At 52.8% G+C, this 17,051-nt stretch overlaps 2 protein-coding genes across 2 annotated transcripts; both read right to left on the reverse strand.

Annotated features, from left to right (window-relative positions):
- Positions 1-1,054: 1,054 nt before the first annotated feature.
- On the reverse strand, positions 1,055-9,527 carry KD926_011355 (uncharacterized protein; the record flags this gene model as incomplete). The annotated part of the gene is made up of 2 exons (XM_053103628.1): positions 1,055-4,516; positions 4,578-9,527. The coding sequence occupies 2 exons, from the start codon at positions 9,525-9,527 to the stop codon at positions 1,055-1,057; spliced, it is 8,412 nt and encodes a 2,803-aa protein (XP_052952998.1).
- A 1,761-nt stretch (positions 9,528-11,288) lies between these two features.
- KD926_011356 (uncharacterized protein) lies at positions 11,289-16,857 on the reverse strand (the record flags this gene model as incomplete). Its single annotated transcript, XM_053103630.1, has 5 exons — positions 11,289-11,933; positions 11,993-12,226; positions 12,286-13,230; positions 13,327-15,914; positions 16,659-16,857. The coding sequence occupies 5 exons, from the start codon at positions 16,855-16,857 to the stop codon at positions 11,289-11,291; spliced, it is 4,611 nt and encodes a 1,536-aa protein (XP_052952999.1).
- Positions 16,858-17,051: the final 194 nt, after the last annotated feature.

Consider the following 17,051-nt stretch of genomic DNA (forward strand, 5'->3'; position numbering starts at 1 on the left):
TATGCTAAGTCTTCTTCTAGTACAATCCCCAATCCAATCAGCTTTTACAGCTTCTTTTCTTTTATTTTCCTTTTATTTCTTTGTCTTTTCCTGTAGGCAATATGCTGGGACTCACAGAGCCAGCCCTAAGGACCCGAACTATAGCTTTTACCCCTTCATACTACCATGTAGTCTTCCACTTTCAATTCTGGGCTATGTTCCAACTGTATTACGACTGTGGCAGGCTAGCTGATAGAGTCAACCTTTAGACCATGAACAAATTAACATATAGACCTGGCAGCTTTTTAAGTGATTGAGCTAACAGCTGTATCATCTTGAATCAAGTAACCTCTAATAACTCCCTGATTCTCTATATTCCGGGTCTCCTGCTGCCTTTGAAAGCAGCCGTTCCTCGGAGATTCAACTATGATATATGACATTCAATCGAGAGAGCCTCAAGTGAATATATTCAACCGGTATAAATATCCATGAGCGAGATAGTATTCGCATTCACTCAACTTCCGGCAACTGATAAACCGTATCGCTGTGCCGTCGACTTTGGCTTGCACGGCTAAATGTCATCCTTTTCTTTGTTGATTAGTTGTAGCAAGGTACATCTCAATTACTTGGTTTTTAAGAACCACATTCAAGACCAGTTTTGGAATAAGAACAACTTGTGTGTTAAGTAACATCTGCCCATGGGTACACGATATTAACTAACTTGCCTGGGCATCCTTTTTCGGAGAATTCTTCCATCTTTCTCTTACATGTCTTTATTGAGGTACTGATTTAGATACTTGTTCTACTCCTTTCCTTTCCTACTGGTCAACAGTGCATGTACAAGGATGACTGTTAAGTTAGTCATAGAAAGGTGCAGCAAGGATAGCTAGTTGGGTACATTCGCATCTTGTCGAAGAGGATGAGGATACTCTTATCAAATTCTATGTATGTCAACCATAGCTCCTTCATTATTACTATGTCTATGAAATATATAATATAGGCTGGGAAAAGCCAAAATACCCCGAAAAACCTAAACATTAGAAAGAAAAGTAAACAAATGAACCGAAATAAAAATCTAATTCGCAAGAATCGAATTAGGACACTCTGTCAACAAATGATGCGGATGAGCAGCCAGCCACGCCGCCGTATCGCACAACTGATCCAACACCCTCTGACAGGCCTCAGGGCGCAGCAGACCCTCCGGAGCGAAGATCTGAACCACGAGGCGGTTCCCGCGAGGAAGCGTGCAGATATGCAGAAATTCGCGCTTGAACTCGCCACCAAAGATACGCGTCGTGCACTCCACCTCACCCAGCGTGAACTCGGGCTTCAGGTCTAGATTCTGATGCTGGATCAAACAGCCTAATTTTGTGCCCTCCGGCCATGAGGTACATTTGCGTTGAATCTCTTCCAGACCGAGCGTCTCGTGGTCCAGCGCGTCGATGTGCTGCGCTTGGACGCTCTGGAGGAGATCCAGTACTGTCCATTTCAGGTGGCTCTGTACTCGCACGGGAACGATGTTGGCGCAGACTCCGAGGATGTTCTCAACGCCGGCGAGTGGCGTGTTGCGGCCGCTGACGACCTGGCCGAAGACGAGATCGGTGTCACTGGTCAGACGCATTAGGAGGAGCGCCGTGGCGCTCTTCATCAAGCTGGCGATAGTGATGGTAGCGGGCGGGGTGGGAGCGGCAACTTCACGCGTGAGTTCGACAAGCGAGTCCCGGCGGTCATCGTCGGGTGTGCCCAAGGACAGATCCCAGAGACTCGTCGGCGGCGAGCAACCCTTCAGAGTCTGTTGCCAGAAGGTCTGCGAGTCGCGGGTTCCCTGTGAGGCGAGATGGTGGATGTACGTCGAGAAATTCGTCACAGATCCCAGGGAGCTACGGCCCTCATACAAGGCCGCTAGATCCTTGAAGATCAGGGGCAAAGAGAACCCGTCGTATTGAGCGTGAGAGATGCGGAGGGCAAGAATGTGGTAGTTGGGATCTCCCTGGGAGAACAGGGTGAACTGCGTGGGGATGTGGCCCAGAGGTAGGCCACGGCGAGAGTCAGCGCGACAGACAGCCTCGCACAGAGAGTCCAAATCGTCCTCGGAATTCCCGGTATACTCGAAGAGTGGCAGAGGGGTCTGCTTCAACACCACCTGCCGGACATGGGGCCCGTCACGGATATAGCCGGTACGGTAGATCTCATGTCGTTCAACCAGTGCCTGGCAGGCGGCTCGAAGCCGCGTCTTATCGAGGGCACCGTGCATGGTCACGAGGAAGTAGGTCAAAGGCCAGTCGAGGATACACTCGGCCTGGAATTCGGTGGTGGGAAGGACATCCTGGATTTGCTCGGCGGGCACGCCCATCTTGGGTGCGACAGCCTTCCCAATGAACGCTTCAGTGTCATCGATATCCAGCAGCTCGTAAGGAGACGGCGCCGGAGTGGTGGGTAACTCCGTCGCCTCGTCGTCAGCATTGGGTGAGGTAGGGGGAGATGCAGAGCTTTCTTCTTCGTGGGCCACGAGGTCCTTAAGCAGGGGCTGTCGTAAAATGTCCTTAACTGACAGCTGCAGTGCCTCTTGTCGTGCGAGAGACACGAGTCTCACGGCGTAGGCCGAATCCCCCCCGAGCATGAAGAAGTTGTCGTCGAGTCCAACACGCTCCAGGGGAAGATTTAACACTGTCGCCACTAGCCTCTGTAGCTTTCGCTCTGCCTCTGTGCGTGGTGGTGTCTTCTCCTCGCCGCCCCCTGTGGAAACCTCCTTTTGACGCATCTCAATGGCTAACTGACGCAGCTTGGTTCGGTCGGTCTTGTGCGTCTTGCCGACGGCGAAGTTCTCGAGCGGGATATACGCCATGGGGACCATGTATTGGGGCAGAGAGCTCCGGAGACGGGCTTTCAGACTCGAAACCATGGAAGGAAGGTCAGCCATAAATGCCGACAGGCCTGCGGAGCCCTGGCCGTGACGCGGTTTGAAGAATGCCGTCAGCGTCGGATGCTGGCCATCGAAGGGTACTACGTCGACTAGAACTTCGATAGATTGGCCGATATGTTGTCGCAGATGGTGCTCCACGTCCGCTAGCTCCAGCCTTTGCCCGTGGATCTTCACTTGCGTACCCTTGCGTCCGACGAAACGCAGGGTACCCTCGGGGCCATATCGGACAAGGTCACCAGTCTTGTAGAACCGGCCGGCCAAACGGACCGAGAAGCTGGAGCGCCATCGGGGAGATTGAATGAACGCTTCAGCAGTCTTCTCTGGTTGGTGCAGATACTCGCGCGCCACTAAAGGTCCCTCGATCAGCAGCTCGCCGACGGTGCCTACCGGCGCCAGTCGATCGTGGTCATTCGGGTCCACCACCCACGGCAGACAGGCTGCGCCGTACCCGATATTTCGCGGGTCGGAGTGAGAATCGATGTGCGGTTGTATCACGCAGTAAATGCAGCACTCCGCCGGCCCAAAGGCGTTCATCAAGGTGGCTTGCTCGGCCCACACGTCGACATCTGCCTGAGCAATGGGCTCTCCGGCCAGAACGACAGTGCGCAGGCTGGGTACTTGTTTGGCGTCGAGGATCCGAAGGAGCGTTGGAGTGATACACGCGGTGTTGACCCGCAGACGGTTGATCGCGCCTGACAGGTCGTTAAGGCGCTCGTTCTCTGATGGGACGCATACGCAGCCACCGTAACAGAGTGTCGTCAACAGCTCGGCTATGCACACGTCAAATGCGAAGGATGAGAACGACAGAACGCGCGAGGTTGGACTAATCGCTATGATCCCTCCATGGGCTCGTGCACTGGTGCAGTATGTAGAGTGCTCGATAACAACCCCCTTCGGGTTACCTGTGGAACCGGATGTGAAGACAGCGTATAGAGAATTGGATGGCCGAACGGTCGTAACGGGAGCAGCAGTGCCATTAGCGGCAAAAGTAGTTGCGCTGGCTGCATTGTTCCCGACCACTATCACAGACGGGACGAGCTGTTCACTGATGGGGAACAGAGCCTCGGAGGAAATAATTGTGGCTGCCCGTACGTCGTCGCAGATCGCGCGCAGTCGGCTCGGGGGATGCGATGGGTCGAGCAGAACGAACGCTGCTCCAGCCTTCGCGACGGCCAAGATCGCCACCAAGACCCATTTAGATCTTTCACAGTGAATAGGAACAAAGGTCTCCGGTCCCACTCCGTGATGAGCTAGACCTGTGGCAAGCAGGGATGACAGACGGTCGAGCTCGCCATACGTGAGGTCGCCATCCCAAGCACATACTGCCGGAGCCTGTGGCTCAGATTCAGCCTGTCTATTGAACAGATGGTGCGCACATTCGTCAACACACTCGGGCGCGTGGGAATTCAGCGTCTGTACAAGAGCGTGGTTCTGCTCACTGAAGAGATCCAGCTGTTCAGGGGCACTATCGACGTGGCTTAGGATAGTGCCCAGGGCCTTCTGCAGGGTGAACGCGAAGTTTTGCGCTTGTTCGGTCGAGAATCTGGAGGTCCAGTAGGATATAGAGACGTGAACCGTCTTCGGTGAGACATGGACGTTGGCAGCAAGATCAAACTGTTCCAGGAATTTCACCAGTTAGTCAATGAAGTCAGATGAAGTTCAATAGAATTCTTACCTCCGTGGGATCAATTTCAAAAATATTATCTAACTGCAGCGACGACGCACTGGTCACCCCATGGGAAGACGGCCTTCGCAACGAGATGATCGTATTGAACAACGGGCCGGCTAGGTTCAAGGGACCGAGGATCCGACTGAGCGGCACATGCTGGTGAGCACAGCTCTCGATGAAGTTATTCAAAGTTTTTCGCAGCTCTTCCCTGAGAGTTTGGCCGCTGCCGAATTGAACACGCGTAATCATCATATTGATATAAGGACCTACCGCATCCTCCACGCCTTCAACCGGAATGTCGCGGCCAGCAGCAAGATATCCAAAGCAGACATCGTCTGTTTCCGCATAACAGCGCAGAACCAAGGCCCAGGCAAGCTGGAATACATTGGAGATCGTGATACCTTCCTTACCACAGAATCGTTCCAGGTCCTCCACAAGGGCCATTTCAAATTCCACCGTCTTCAGCTCTCGTTTATATTCTACCGAGGGGCTCCAGTAATCCAGATGTGGGAGTACACAGGGACTGATGTCTTCGAGATAGCTGGCCCAGAATTTGGAGGACTTTTCGATCTCCAACCCCTGCAGGTAGGAAAGATATTTCCCATAATATGTGCCCTGTCCCTTGGGCAAACACCCGTCGTATGCGAGTCCCATGTCGCGCATCAGAATGGAAATGGATGTGGCGTCAACAAGAGCGTGACTGATACTGAGGCCCAGGTAGATAGAGTTCCCAGAGACGCAGATCGTCAGCTTATGGGGTGGCTCCTCCGCGGTACATTCAGCTTCGAGGTTGCGTCGGAGCACCACAGCGAAGGGGTCACCTCGTGGCAAGCAAATGCCATCGACCCTCGGGGCGACCGACTTAAGAACGACCTGATCGAAGCCGCCTTCATTGAGTTGACTCTCCACCAGCACTGTGCGGAGTAAACCATGTCGTTCCACGACCTGTCTCCAGGCTTCCCGGATGCGCCACAACATCTGTTCAGCCGGAAGATAACGCGCTGGCGTTGCTTTCCATATTGACTGAATTTGGTACGTCTGTGGATCTCGTGCTTGTGAAAGGAGGATTCCCTGTTGCATCGGGGAGCATGGGAGCGCCTCCTGCAGCTTCTCGTAGCTTAGGGACGGTAGCGCGAGGTCAGCCAGAGTATATCCACTGTCGCTGTTGACCAATTTGACCGCTGCCTCGTGAAGCGAGGAGTCAAGCTGGGCAACCCACTGCTCGACAGTCGTGAACAGCGCGGGGCGTTGTGAGCGGAAGGTGAGTCGTGCCTTGCCCTGCACCATGCCTATGACGACTTCGAGCATCGCCAGGGGAGGCGCTGACATGCCGATGTCGTTACAAAGAAGGTCCTCTCGCTCTAGAGCTTTTCCTTGCCATCCTGCCAACGGATCGCCAGCGTCAAACCTGAGTACTATGCTCAGAGGTTTGCTGGTCTGCTCCTTGTTCGAATCACGCTTGTCCTCGGCATGCAGGGACCCCCCTTTCCGTACGCGAGCGTCCTTTGCCCCCCGGATCACGTCGACTATATCTTCATTCCCACTCCCCATCATGACATCCGCTGGAATGATAGTACTGAGCCACCCCACCATGTTTGATGTCTCAGTATCAGACCCACGGCTGGGGATCTCAAGGAAGTATACCGTATCCGGTGCGTCCGGAATCCTGCTACAAGCGTGTCGTAGGGCACCATGGAAGATATCGACCGGTTGAGTACGGAAGGCGTGGTTAGCCTTGCCCACCAACGTCTCGGTCAGCTGTTCGTCTAGATCTAACTTGGCCTGCCACACGATATCGTCGGCAGCATCCACGCCATCATGAGCATCAGCAGCAGGCTGCAGTAGATTCAAGGTGGGCGAGTGCTCCTTTTGCGTCTGACACCACGATCGGAAAGAAGGCGTCGAGTCCAGTGACTGAGTTTGACCCTCCAAGGCCGCGTCCAGGTCCGTGCAAATGGTGGCCCAAGACGTCTTGTCGATAACGAGGCAGTGGGCGACGAGAATGAGATGGCGGTCACGGTTATCCGATTCTGTGAGAGCAGCTGTAAACAGCGGCCCGTTGTCAATGCTGAGGTTGGCTTCCAGCTGTGCAAGGAGATCGGGGACGGCCGTGATATCTGTAATCAGTTCTGCGCGAAACCCGAACGCTGTGGACCTGTGCTTTTGCGTATGCTGTGTCCACTGGCCCGCCGAGTCTAGACGGAATCGGCTCCGTAGACTGGTATGCCGCTCAACTAGATCCGACACGGCGTAACGGACCGTTTCGACGTCCGCGGAGCCGCTGAGCCGGAGTACAAGGTGCTGGTTGGCCCTACTGCGGTCATCAGGGCGCGTCGCATGAAGAAAGGCCTGCTGGGCAACTGAGACGTTCAGTGCTTCTAATTCTGGTGCTTGACCAGCGTCTTTGACTCGGATATGCTTGGATAGTTCCGCTATCGTCCTGTGTCGAAAGATATCCTGGATGGTGAGAGTGACTTTCTGTTTACGGCACAGTGCACAAGCTTGCATCCCGATGATAGAGTCCCCCCCTAGACGAAAGAAATTGTCGTCGATACCGACTGAAGCAGGGTCTTTGTTGAGAGCCTTTGCAAAAGACTCGTGCAGCAGGCGTTGCAAGGGCGTCTGTGGCATTCGAGTTTCCTTCCGCTCGGCGAGGTACATGTTCAGTTCTTCTCTTGGTTTCTCGCTTCCTATCTGGCGCAGATCTTTCCGGCTTATCTTGCCGCTGACGGTGAGCGGAATCCGATTCAACTCTACATACAGGTCAGGCAGCATATAGCGCGGCAAGATGGGGGAAAGCGAAGCGTGGGCTGCCAGCGCACTGGCTCGAAAAGCATCCGACGGCGGCGCCAGGCAGGGCGAATCCTTGGCTGGAGTTTCTTTCGATGAGCGCAAGCAGACAAAGGCCACCAGGCTGGGATTCTTGTCACCCTTGGGGAGAATCATCTCCGCGATGACAGTCTTGGCCTGTTCGAAATGCTGCCGAGTATGATACTCTACCTCGCCTAGCTCTACACGTTGTCCACGAATCTTGACTTGCGTCCCCGTCCGACCGATATAGTCGAAACACCCGTCTTCTCGATATCGCATAAGGTCGCCCGTTCGATAGAGGCGTTGTGAAGCGAGTGGTTGTTGAAAGGTCTTTCGCCATGATGGGGGAGGAATAAATCCCCGCGCCGTTTGCTCGGGCTGGTTGAGGTATCCATACGACAGGCAAGGGCCCTCCAGCAACATCTCACCCACCGCACCAACAGGTACCAGCTTCTGGGGGTCCTCGGGCTCGACAAGCCAAAAGCGCGCATTGCGAGGGCGACCGATGTTGGTATTGCCGGTTGACGGGGAAAGAGCGCTGGAGACAGCGCAGATGCCAGCCCATTCCGTGAGCCCGTAGGCTTGAAAGAGCTGAACATGAGATGCCCATACGGGAACGAGGCTGCGTGGGAGAGGCTCGCCGGCGACTGCCAATGTACGCAGGGATTGGACATCCAAATGATTGATTGTCTGGATGACTGATGGTGTCAGGATGGCCCATGTGGCTTGGAGCCTGTTGACGGCTCCGACGAGATCGCCATTTCGCTCGCTATCCGATGGGATGCAAATGGTTCCCCCAGTGGTAAGTGTACAGAAGATTTCGATCAGGCCCATGCCAAAGCCGACGGATGCGAAGTGGAGAACCCGACTGTCCCGTTCGATCCCAAGGGCCTCGCTATGGGATGAAGCTATACTGGCAAACCCCACATGGCTCAACAAGCACCCCTTCGGTACACCAGTGCTTCCTGACGTAAACAGAGCGTAGCCTGGGGCGCTACCGGGTGTTGATTGAGGGAGTTCAAGTCTGAGGTCTGGTAAACTAGCAAATGTTTTCTCGTTGAGAATGAGCGTGCGAACTCTCACATCAAGAAGTTCCGCCGTCTTGCTGGAAGTCAGGATAATATCGGCCTTCACTTCCCGTATGATACCATGCAATCGTTTTATTGGACTGGATGGGTCGAGGGGCACATAACAACCACCAGCCTTGAGCACCGCCAGAGCCGCCGCCACGAACCACTTGGACTTCTCGAAGCAGACAGGGACGAAAACACCGGCGCCAACCCTAAGGCTGGCTAAATGAGAAGCGATTCGTTCCGATATCGAATCCAACTCTCGGTATGAGAAATCGCCGTCCCATGACCGCACGGCGAGGCTTGACGGGGCATCCATGCATCGCTCGTAGATGATCTCGTGGATTAAATTGCGGGATTCGGAGATTGTGGTATCATTCCAGCGCGCTATGTCGTCATGGTTGCGCTTGCTAGCCAAACTTGTCTGGCTAACGGTCTGTCCTGGCGCCCTTAGAAGACAGATCATAGCATGTTGAACAGTGCTGGCGACATCGTGTGCCTGCTTTTCCGATAACACATGCGTCTCATATCGCAAACCAAGTTCGATGATGTCTTGATGGATCTTCACCTGTAATTGCACAATATAGTCGGGAGGAAGGTTTGTTTCGGTTTCGCCTGCCGGCCGTGCTAGACACAGGATGTCGGATATCACACAGGGCTTTGTTATCACGAGATTTAAGGAGGTGTTGAATAGTTCGCTGTTCTGAAAGGGTATTGGAAGAGTTCGAGAGTTCGCGCCGCGAATCAATTCGTCCAAGATCGTCTCCGGTGTAATGGAAACACTCGCGCATGATGTGTCCTGACAGGCACCTGTCGTTTCGGCTGAGGCGCCAGTGCTTATGTTCTCCGCGTTCAGGCTAATTCCGAAGCTCACCTGGTCCACTTCACAAAATCTGTGTAGAACCAATGACCAGGCAGCCCTGAATAGTGGGAGTAATTCCGCGATCTCTCGATTTCGAATCTCCAATTCTAGTATCGCGTCGTCCAGTTTGACTTCGGAGCAACTTGAAGTACCGTCGTGTTTAGCATCTGCCGCGAGAATAGGAAAAAGGCATGAATCCTGCCATGATGACATGGTGTGTATAATGGCTGCTGCGTGTCAGATGGCTGAAATGGTGGAGTTTGCGACTCTCGACTTGCATTAAAATAAATACACCGGGTATATGTCCAGGATGCACTTCACTCTTGCAGAACCAATCCAATATGAAGACAACTTTGTAAGTAAACAGTGACTCTTCATCGCAACGAGTACCTGCTGGATGGCTCGACAGTCTGCGCGATCAGAATTATACATCGATGCCGTGAAGTCCGAGTGGAACCGAAATTAGAATGCGGTGCCTTGCATCAGGCTCAGCTGGAATGCACAAGCCAAGGTCTCGGAACTCAGTAGACCTTTCTGGCTTCGCAACGCCGTGTGAAAGCTCATGAGGTTACATTACTGCCAACCTGAAGCCCATTGATCGACATAATCCATGGTTGGGAAGCCGGCCCATCCCTCGCTTTAGTGCATTCTCTCCTTGATTATCATTTCTTCGGTCAAAATTGCACCAGAAGCATTGACAGTTCCGGAGTAACTATCCATGCATCAGAATCGGGGAACGTGCCGATTTTCTTTGGTTATGATCGCCCCCTACCTGAAGCCCTTGCCGCTAATAAAAACTACCATAATCTGTCAACCCGTGCCCACAGCAACCCCTTGACGATACCTGTTTTGATCAGACCGACTTGACGTGCCTCGTTTAAAGGCTTGTCATTAATCTAGGGATACTCCTGGCGGCCCGTAGACTCGTGCGGGAAGGGCACGTTCCCCCTTACGGGCTCTATATGGAAGGGATGACTGACGACTTCGCTTCCCAAGATTGCCAGTCGTCATAACCTGGCATGGCGACACCGCTAGTTCAGAGAGGCAGGGTGGCAGAGCATAAACAACCCCTGGCTCATTGATGCATTGGCCAAGAATCCAAGTTGGTTTCTTCTTTGCTTGACAAGCACGACGTTCGTGAGGGGGAAGAGCTCCGCATGGAAGTTGGATGCTGGTGTTCATTTAATTAGACGTTTTAGGCGCCGGGGGAATTTCCGGGGTGGACAAGTGCGATGGAATCAATGAACAGGTGGATGGTTTGATCAATACTGGCGATTGAATTGATTGATGTAGGAAGAATCGAGGCCTCCATGATGTTGGGGAATAAAAGGCAAAATGCTTGGCAGTTTGCCTCAGGCATCAAGCGGTAGGTAAGCACATTTCCTATCAAGGAAGGCAACTCACCCTAGAATACTATAGCAGTCCAAATACCTTTGTCTTATACTAAAATAATTTGACTATACTTCGGCTTATTGAGGATTCTTCGGAATTATACATGGTATTTCAAGATTTAGGAATGCCGTGTTGTTGAATTCAAAATTTATCTAGTTTCTTTTTTGCTGAAAATACTACGAGTTAATTATGGCGGAAAAGAGTAGATGAATGGAATAATAGCGTAATACTGCGATGGGGTTCTTCTTAGTCAAGTCCAGTTTATAGATATCTACCAAGAGAATATTTTCAATATCAGGCGATCTTTTTTTTTGAAAAGCATAACGTTCCCTGGGGAAAAGAGCTCTAGACAGCAAGAAATAAGTTGTCTGTGTTGAATATGTTGCACAATCCCAGACCATGTACGGAGTATTGCGCATAAATAGACTAAGAAGCCGTTTGTAACCACAAGAAAGCAAAATAGTATTACAGCTCTATCGATCTACCTACTCCTCCTCGTCCTCCTCGCTATTCGAAACAGATTACATCATATCCAACATAAATATCCCGTTAATCCCTATCAATACACACATCTCCTCCGACCTACGCCATCTTCTTCTTCCTCTTAGGAACTCGCAGGGCCCAGTACAGAAAGACAGCCATGAAGGCATTAAAGGCTGCATACACCAAGAGCAGTCCAAAGTCCATCCAACGCTCCGAGAAATGGGCACCAAAAGTGGCGAGGAACTGGTCGGTCTGGGTAAACTGGCAGTACTGGCACTCATTCGTTGCGTTCGGATCGGAGATGGACCCGCCATTACTTTCGATATAGTCACGCATATACACTCCACAGGTCTGGTTGGGCGGGATGCGAATTATTTGGTATTCGTTATTGTCGCAGTGCATGGGGGCCCGGCCCAAACTGGTGGAGAGGAACCCGGTGGCCAGGTAGGTGAAAGGATTCACTCGGTACATCCAGATCCAGAAGCCCGGCATCGCGGTGGGGGAGACGAGCAGCCCGCAGAAGCTGTAGCAGAGGAAGACTAGGAACGTAGACATGGACGAGGCCAGATCCACTGTGTCGAGCCCTGAGATAAGCATGTTACCAAAGGTGCTGGCCCAGACGAATGTCACCCAGATGAGCAAAAAGATGAGGGTACTGCGCGAATGAACCGATCCGGTAAGTTCGGCGTTGCGATAGCACCCGAGTGGGTAGTACCAGCACAGGAAGGTGAAGATCGATAGGAACTAGAAGAGGCAGTGGTTAACAATATGAGCGGCTGCTGTTGAGGGAGCGTTCAACTCACCATGGCCCATACTAGCTCAACGAACATATTGCTCAGAACGAAAGCCTGCCAGGCGTATGTCTTAGACTGGCGCTCGCGAGCTTCGTATAAGGTTCGCTGTGTCACGAAGGATGGCAGCGTCTGAAAGATCAACTGCATCAGGACAATCAGGACAATAAAGACACCGAACATCTGGTTTTGAAGGCCCTGTTGTGTGTTTTCGCCCATGAAGAAGGAAAATCCGATAAAGAGTGCCTATAATGATTTGCATGATTAGAGTCAATGGAAAATGAACCAGAATGACAAAGACATACCGAAACGATAACCAGCTCGGCTTTGGCGTAGATATAACCCGGCGATCGCCAGTACTGTTGGAAAACACGACGGCCGACCACCAGGAATTGTGTCGACATCGTGGCAGCAAACTCTTGATAATTGGACTTATCTTGCGAATCCAACATCGCGGACTCTCGGTTTGGCGAGTGTCGCAAACGGCCCAGCTCACGCTGGACCTCCTCATATTCGGGGCTGTTGCGCCACGCCGAGTGCCAATCGATCTTACTGTGCGTTCCCGGAGCAGCACCAATTACCTCCAGCATATATTCGGCAGGGTTCGCCTCTGGCGGGCACGGGTGGCCCCCGTTGCGAGAGAAATAGTCCAGAAGAATGGCTGAATTCTTGCCGATATCTCCGAAATACATCGTTTTCCCGCCCTTTCCGAGAAGCAGTAACCGATCAAACCGTTGGAAGAGCATGGCAGAGGGCTGGTGAATGGTACAGAGAATTGCCTGGCCGCTGTTGGTCAATTTTTCCATGAGGTTACAAATCGACCACGACGTTTGACTGTCTAGACCGGAAGTGGGTTCGTCGAGGAAGATCAACAACTTGGGTCGAGCAACCAGTTCTACACCAATGGTCAGGCGCTTGCGCTGCTCGACATTTAGTCCCTCGCCAGGAACTCCAACGACAGCATCCGCATAGTCGTGCATCTCCAATAGAGAGAGGACCTGTTCAACGTAGTCGAGTTTTTCCTGACGAGTGTGCTGCCGGGGCTGTCGCAGTAATGCGCTAAATTGCAGAGCTTCACGGACAGTCGAAGTATGCAAGTGAAGGTCCTGCTGTTGAACATAGCCAGTTTTTCTTTGGAACGATTCATCACGCTGGCGGCCGTCGACAAGCATATCACCGGTGATGACTCCGGTAGACACGCGGTCAGCGAGCACATCCAGCAGGGTCGTTTTGCCGGCTCCAGACACTCCCTATTTCGTCTCACGTCAGTATATCCATGATCAACAGAGCAACTGTGTCTAGAGTTCCAGTACTATGCATGAAAGCGGAGAAAGTATGATTCTTACCATTAGCGCAGTCAAGGTCCCAGGTTTAATCCATCCGTCAACGTGGTCAAGAATCCGTCTAGGCTCGCCTTTGATCGTAATATCGTAGCACACGTTCTCCCAGTGGAACACAGAAGTTTGCCGTTGAACATTGGCCGCCTGCCCGGTTTCCTCAGAGTGGCGGAAGCGCTCATCACCGGCGGCCATGTTTTCCAAATCACCCTTGCGACTGCGACCCTTCTTCTTCGCCTTATCGCGTGGCAGAACCAGCACCTCGCCTTTGGAGCGTTGTGCCGCAATCAAATCCGACAAGATCAGGTGAACTGCGGCAAAAAGCACCGTGAATGCGATAATCACACCCCAGTTGCGCCAGCGGTTCCCATAATTGTACGAGTAGGAAGTCTCGTAAAATGCAGTGCCGCTCACCGTTGGACTGCCTGGCACAGAGCCCTTTGCATTGCAGGTCTGGAGCGACACAGGCGTGTTCTCATACCCGGGGCCTGCGGGAACAAATCCCGATAGAGCACAGGCGAACTGGCGATCGTGGAATTCATTCGTGATCAGAGCTTCGAATGCGTAGGCGACTGGATTGATCCATCGGATCCAGGAAGCCCACCCGTGCATATGGGACACTGGGATCGCGAATCCAGTGTAGAGGGTAATGGCGAGAATCACGAGCGACGCAGGAACCATGGCCTGAGCGACTGTTTTGGTCATCGAGCCAAGCAGACGGAAGACCATAGAGAGACACATCATGCACGAGAACGAGATCAAGAGATAGAAAAAGAACGCCCCCGGCTCCCGTCGGAGATTTGCCATGAAGTAACCGACAATGTTCATACAAATCGACAGAGAGATCTTGTAAGGTAGGTCGATCACCATGGCCGCGAAGGCCTCAGCGCTGGGATGGTAGAACGCGTATCGATTGTGTTTCTCGACGGTATCTCGCTTGGCGTACAGGGTCATGATCTCGAGCATACAGGTGAATGTGTTCAGCAGAACCATAATAAAGATGAATGAGCCACGCAGGAAGAAAGACGAAGTATCAGGTCGTAAGTTGTAATAGAGGCTGGAAACAAGTAAAATCTGAATCGAATTGATAATCAGCATGCTGATAGGAACCGAGATCGCGGACTTGGTCAAGACCATGCCGCGCCACATGCACAGGCGAACCTGCTCCCAGTATGACATGGTATAGGGCGACTTCTTGCGCTGCAATCTTGATTTGTCGTCTTTCATGGATCGAGTGAAGTCCTGGAGATCATTGCTGTTGTACGGATGCTCAGTAGCGAATTGCTCGATTTCGCCCAGCAGGTTTTCATACTGCTTGCTATTCTTCCAGCAGTGGGCGAATTCGTCAGGAGAACGGGGCACGGTCTCCTCCATTCCAGGTCGAGCGATGCGCTCTGACGAGCTAGTCATCGAGGTCAGGAAGTCTGGAGTGGTTTGCGATTCAGGGCACTGGAATCCAAGACCCTCGAAGTAGGCTTTGGCATTGGAAGCTCTGCCGAAGTAAATCTGCCTGCCTTCATAGAAAACAGTGACCTTGTCGAACAAATCATAAGCCGCTTGTGGCGCCTGGTAGATAGCTACGCATGAGGTGATGCCAAAGACATCGCTTTGAATCCGGAGAGTTCTGCAAAACTCCACGGCGTTGGCGCTATCCAAGCCACGGGTACTGTTATCCCAGCACTGCAGCGGCGCGTAACTTAATGCTGCTTCCGCGATCGTGACTCGTTTCCTTTCACCTCCACTGACGCCACGGATGAAGTCGTTGCCCACTTTGGTATTCATTGTATGGCTAATACCGAACATCGCCATGATAACGTCGCGCTGGTGGCGGGCGTAGTCCACCCGACTCACGCCTCCAGGGATGATGCGAGGCGCACGGGCGAGGGCCGCGAAATACAAGGTATCACCAACGGTGAGCTCGGGCAAGTGATGGTCGACTTCCGCAGTGTATGTTGCTTCTCCACGGAACTCATGAGACATTTGTCGCGCTGTGATGCCGTGGTAGTTGATGTAGGACGTCGGGGCCACCTCGAGGCCATACGTATCGCCGGCAATGGATTTCAAGAAGGTCGAACACCCAGATCCCGGGGGACCCAGGACACAGAGCTGTTCACCCGGGAGAACGAGGGCATCAACATCACGCAGGATACTCACTCGCTGCGCCGAGGTTGTGTGCTTCCGGATGGAGTTCGCGAGCGTCGACAATAGCTTCAAAGGTGCGTTTCCCACGCTCATCTGGTAGTCGACTCCGACTCCGTAGCCGCCCACATCCAGGTGTCTGGCGGCGAATCCAGCAACACGTCGCAAGGTTCCATCCTCCCCATTGTGCCGTGTCTTATAGAACACTCGTGCCCAACGCTTTGCGTCAAAGTCCGGGCTGAAGGGGTCTAGTCCAGAGTCGTCGCTGTTCAGACCCCCAACGGTATGCTGTCCCGACTGGACGGAGAACGTGCGAGCGAGTTGGGTAACCTGCTGGTTCGTCATCCGCTCGTCTGTGTCTTGTGTCTCCGTTTTGGGCTCCTCTTGTCGTTCTGTCTCGCCCGAGCCCCTGGACGCTGTCGAGCCATCCTCCCTGGGCCCCGACTGGGACGAACGCCCTAAGGTCAATAGCCCAATATCATCCGTAGATACTTCGGCATGCTTTCGGGTCCCCATAGCGATAGGTATAGCCCACCCAAGGATTCCAGGTAAAGTTCGGCCTCAGAAAACGTGTTCTAGATCAGAGGATTGCGGGAGAGTCGGTCAAAGGTGCATAACATACCAGTCAACCGCTCGTGGGAGAGAGGCGACAGGAAAAAAATACGAACAAAAAAAAATAGACAACCAAAGCTAAAGTCAGGGCCAGCGAGCAGAGTGCGATCCAACAGGTGATCTGGTCTGTCAACGCAAGGTGAGGAAAGGGCGAGACTCTATCGTGCAGCGCTCATGCGGCTAGGAGGATCAAGGGACATAAATATCACGGCACTCGAACCAGAGCACTCGCTCAGCAGGGAGGAAAAATGAGAACCCAGCCTCTGAGCATAAACTCACGGTCTGTAATTATAGAATGCCAATAGGATCGAGGCGATGGGGCTGCAACCGCAGGGGATAATCTAATTTTGAGGCATGCAGACCCCGGACCAGGAATGCGGCCGCCGTAGCAACAACAGCCGCACCACACTGAATAACAGGGTCATGCCAATCAGTGGGGTAAGCAAAGTGGCGTTCATAGGAAGCTATTTGACGCCTTGCAGACAGCCTTCCGGGCGTGGTTCGCGTTGGATATTGCTTTTCCCTGATTAGCTGGGAGACCCTGAGCAGCCTTGCAGCTGGCCTGGCGGCCAATTAGGAGCACCTCTTACCAGATACATGCATAAAGGAGCCATGGTCGACGATTAAAGCACCCACTTGGGTCAAAAGCATCATTTTCCACGCATGTGGGGGGTGTCGTGCACCGTCGTCTCGTCCATGCATGTCCTCGTAGTTGGAATTCCCGGGCACGATTTCCCATCGAACCCTGGCTCCTAGTCCCTGGATTTTAGATGTCACTGCAACATTCATGCGGTCTTTCACCGACGTTCGGAATCTGTCCCAGACGTCCCAGCCCCGACTGCAGCGCGCTGGTGGTTGCACCGCAGTCTCATCCCTTGCATTGTGGATGCACGTAAGGTGGAATATTAACGTAGATATAAACCGAAACGGCACTCTGATCCGGTGAGCGGAAGGTAGTCAGAGGCCATTTATTTTCTCGGTAA

This window comes from Aspergillus affinis (assembly GCF_023601865.1).
Source record: "Aspergillus affinis strain CMG 70 chromosome Unknown NODE_94_length_150008_cov_85_032155, whole genome shotgun sequence".
In the NCBI taxonomy this organism is placed as follows: domain Eukaryota; kingdom Fungi; phylum Ascomycota; class Eurotiomycetes; order Eurotiales; family Aspergillaceae; genus Aspergillus; species Aspergillus affinis.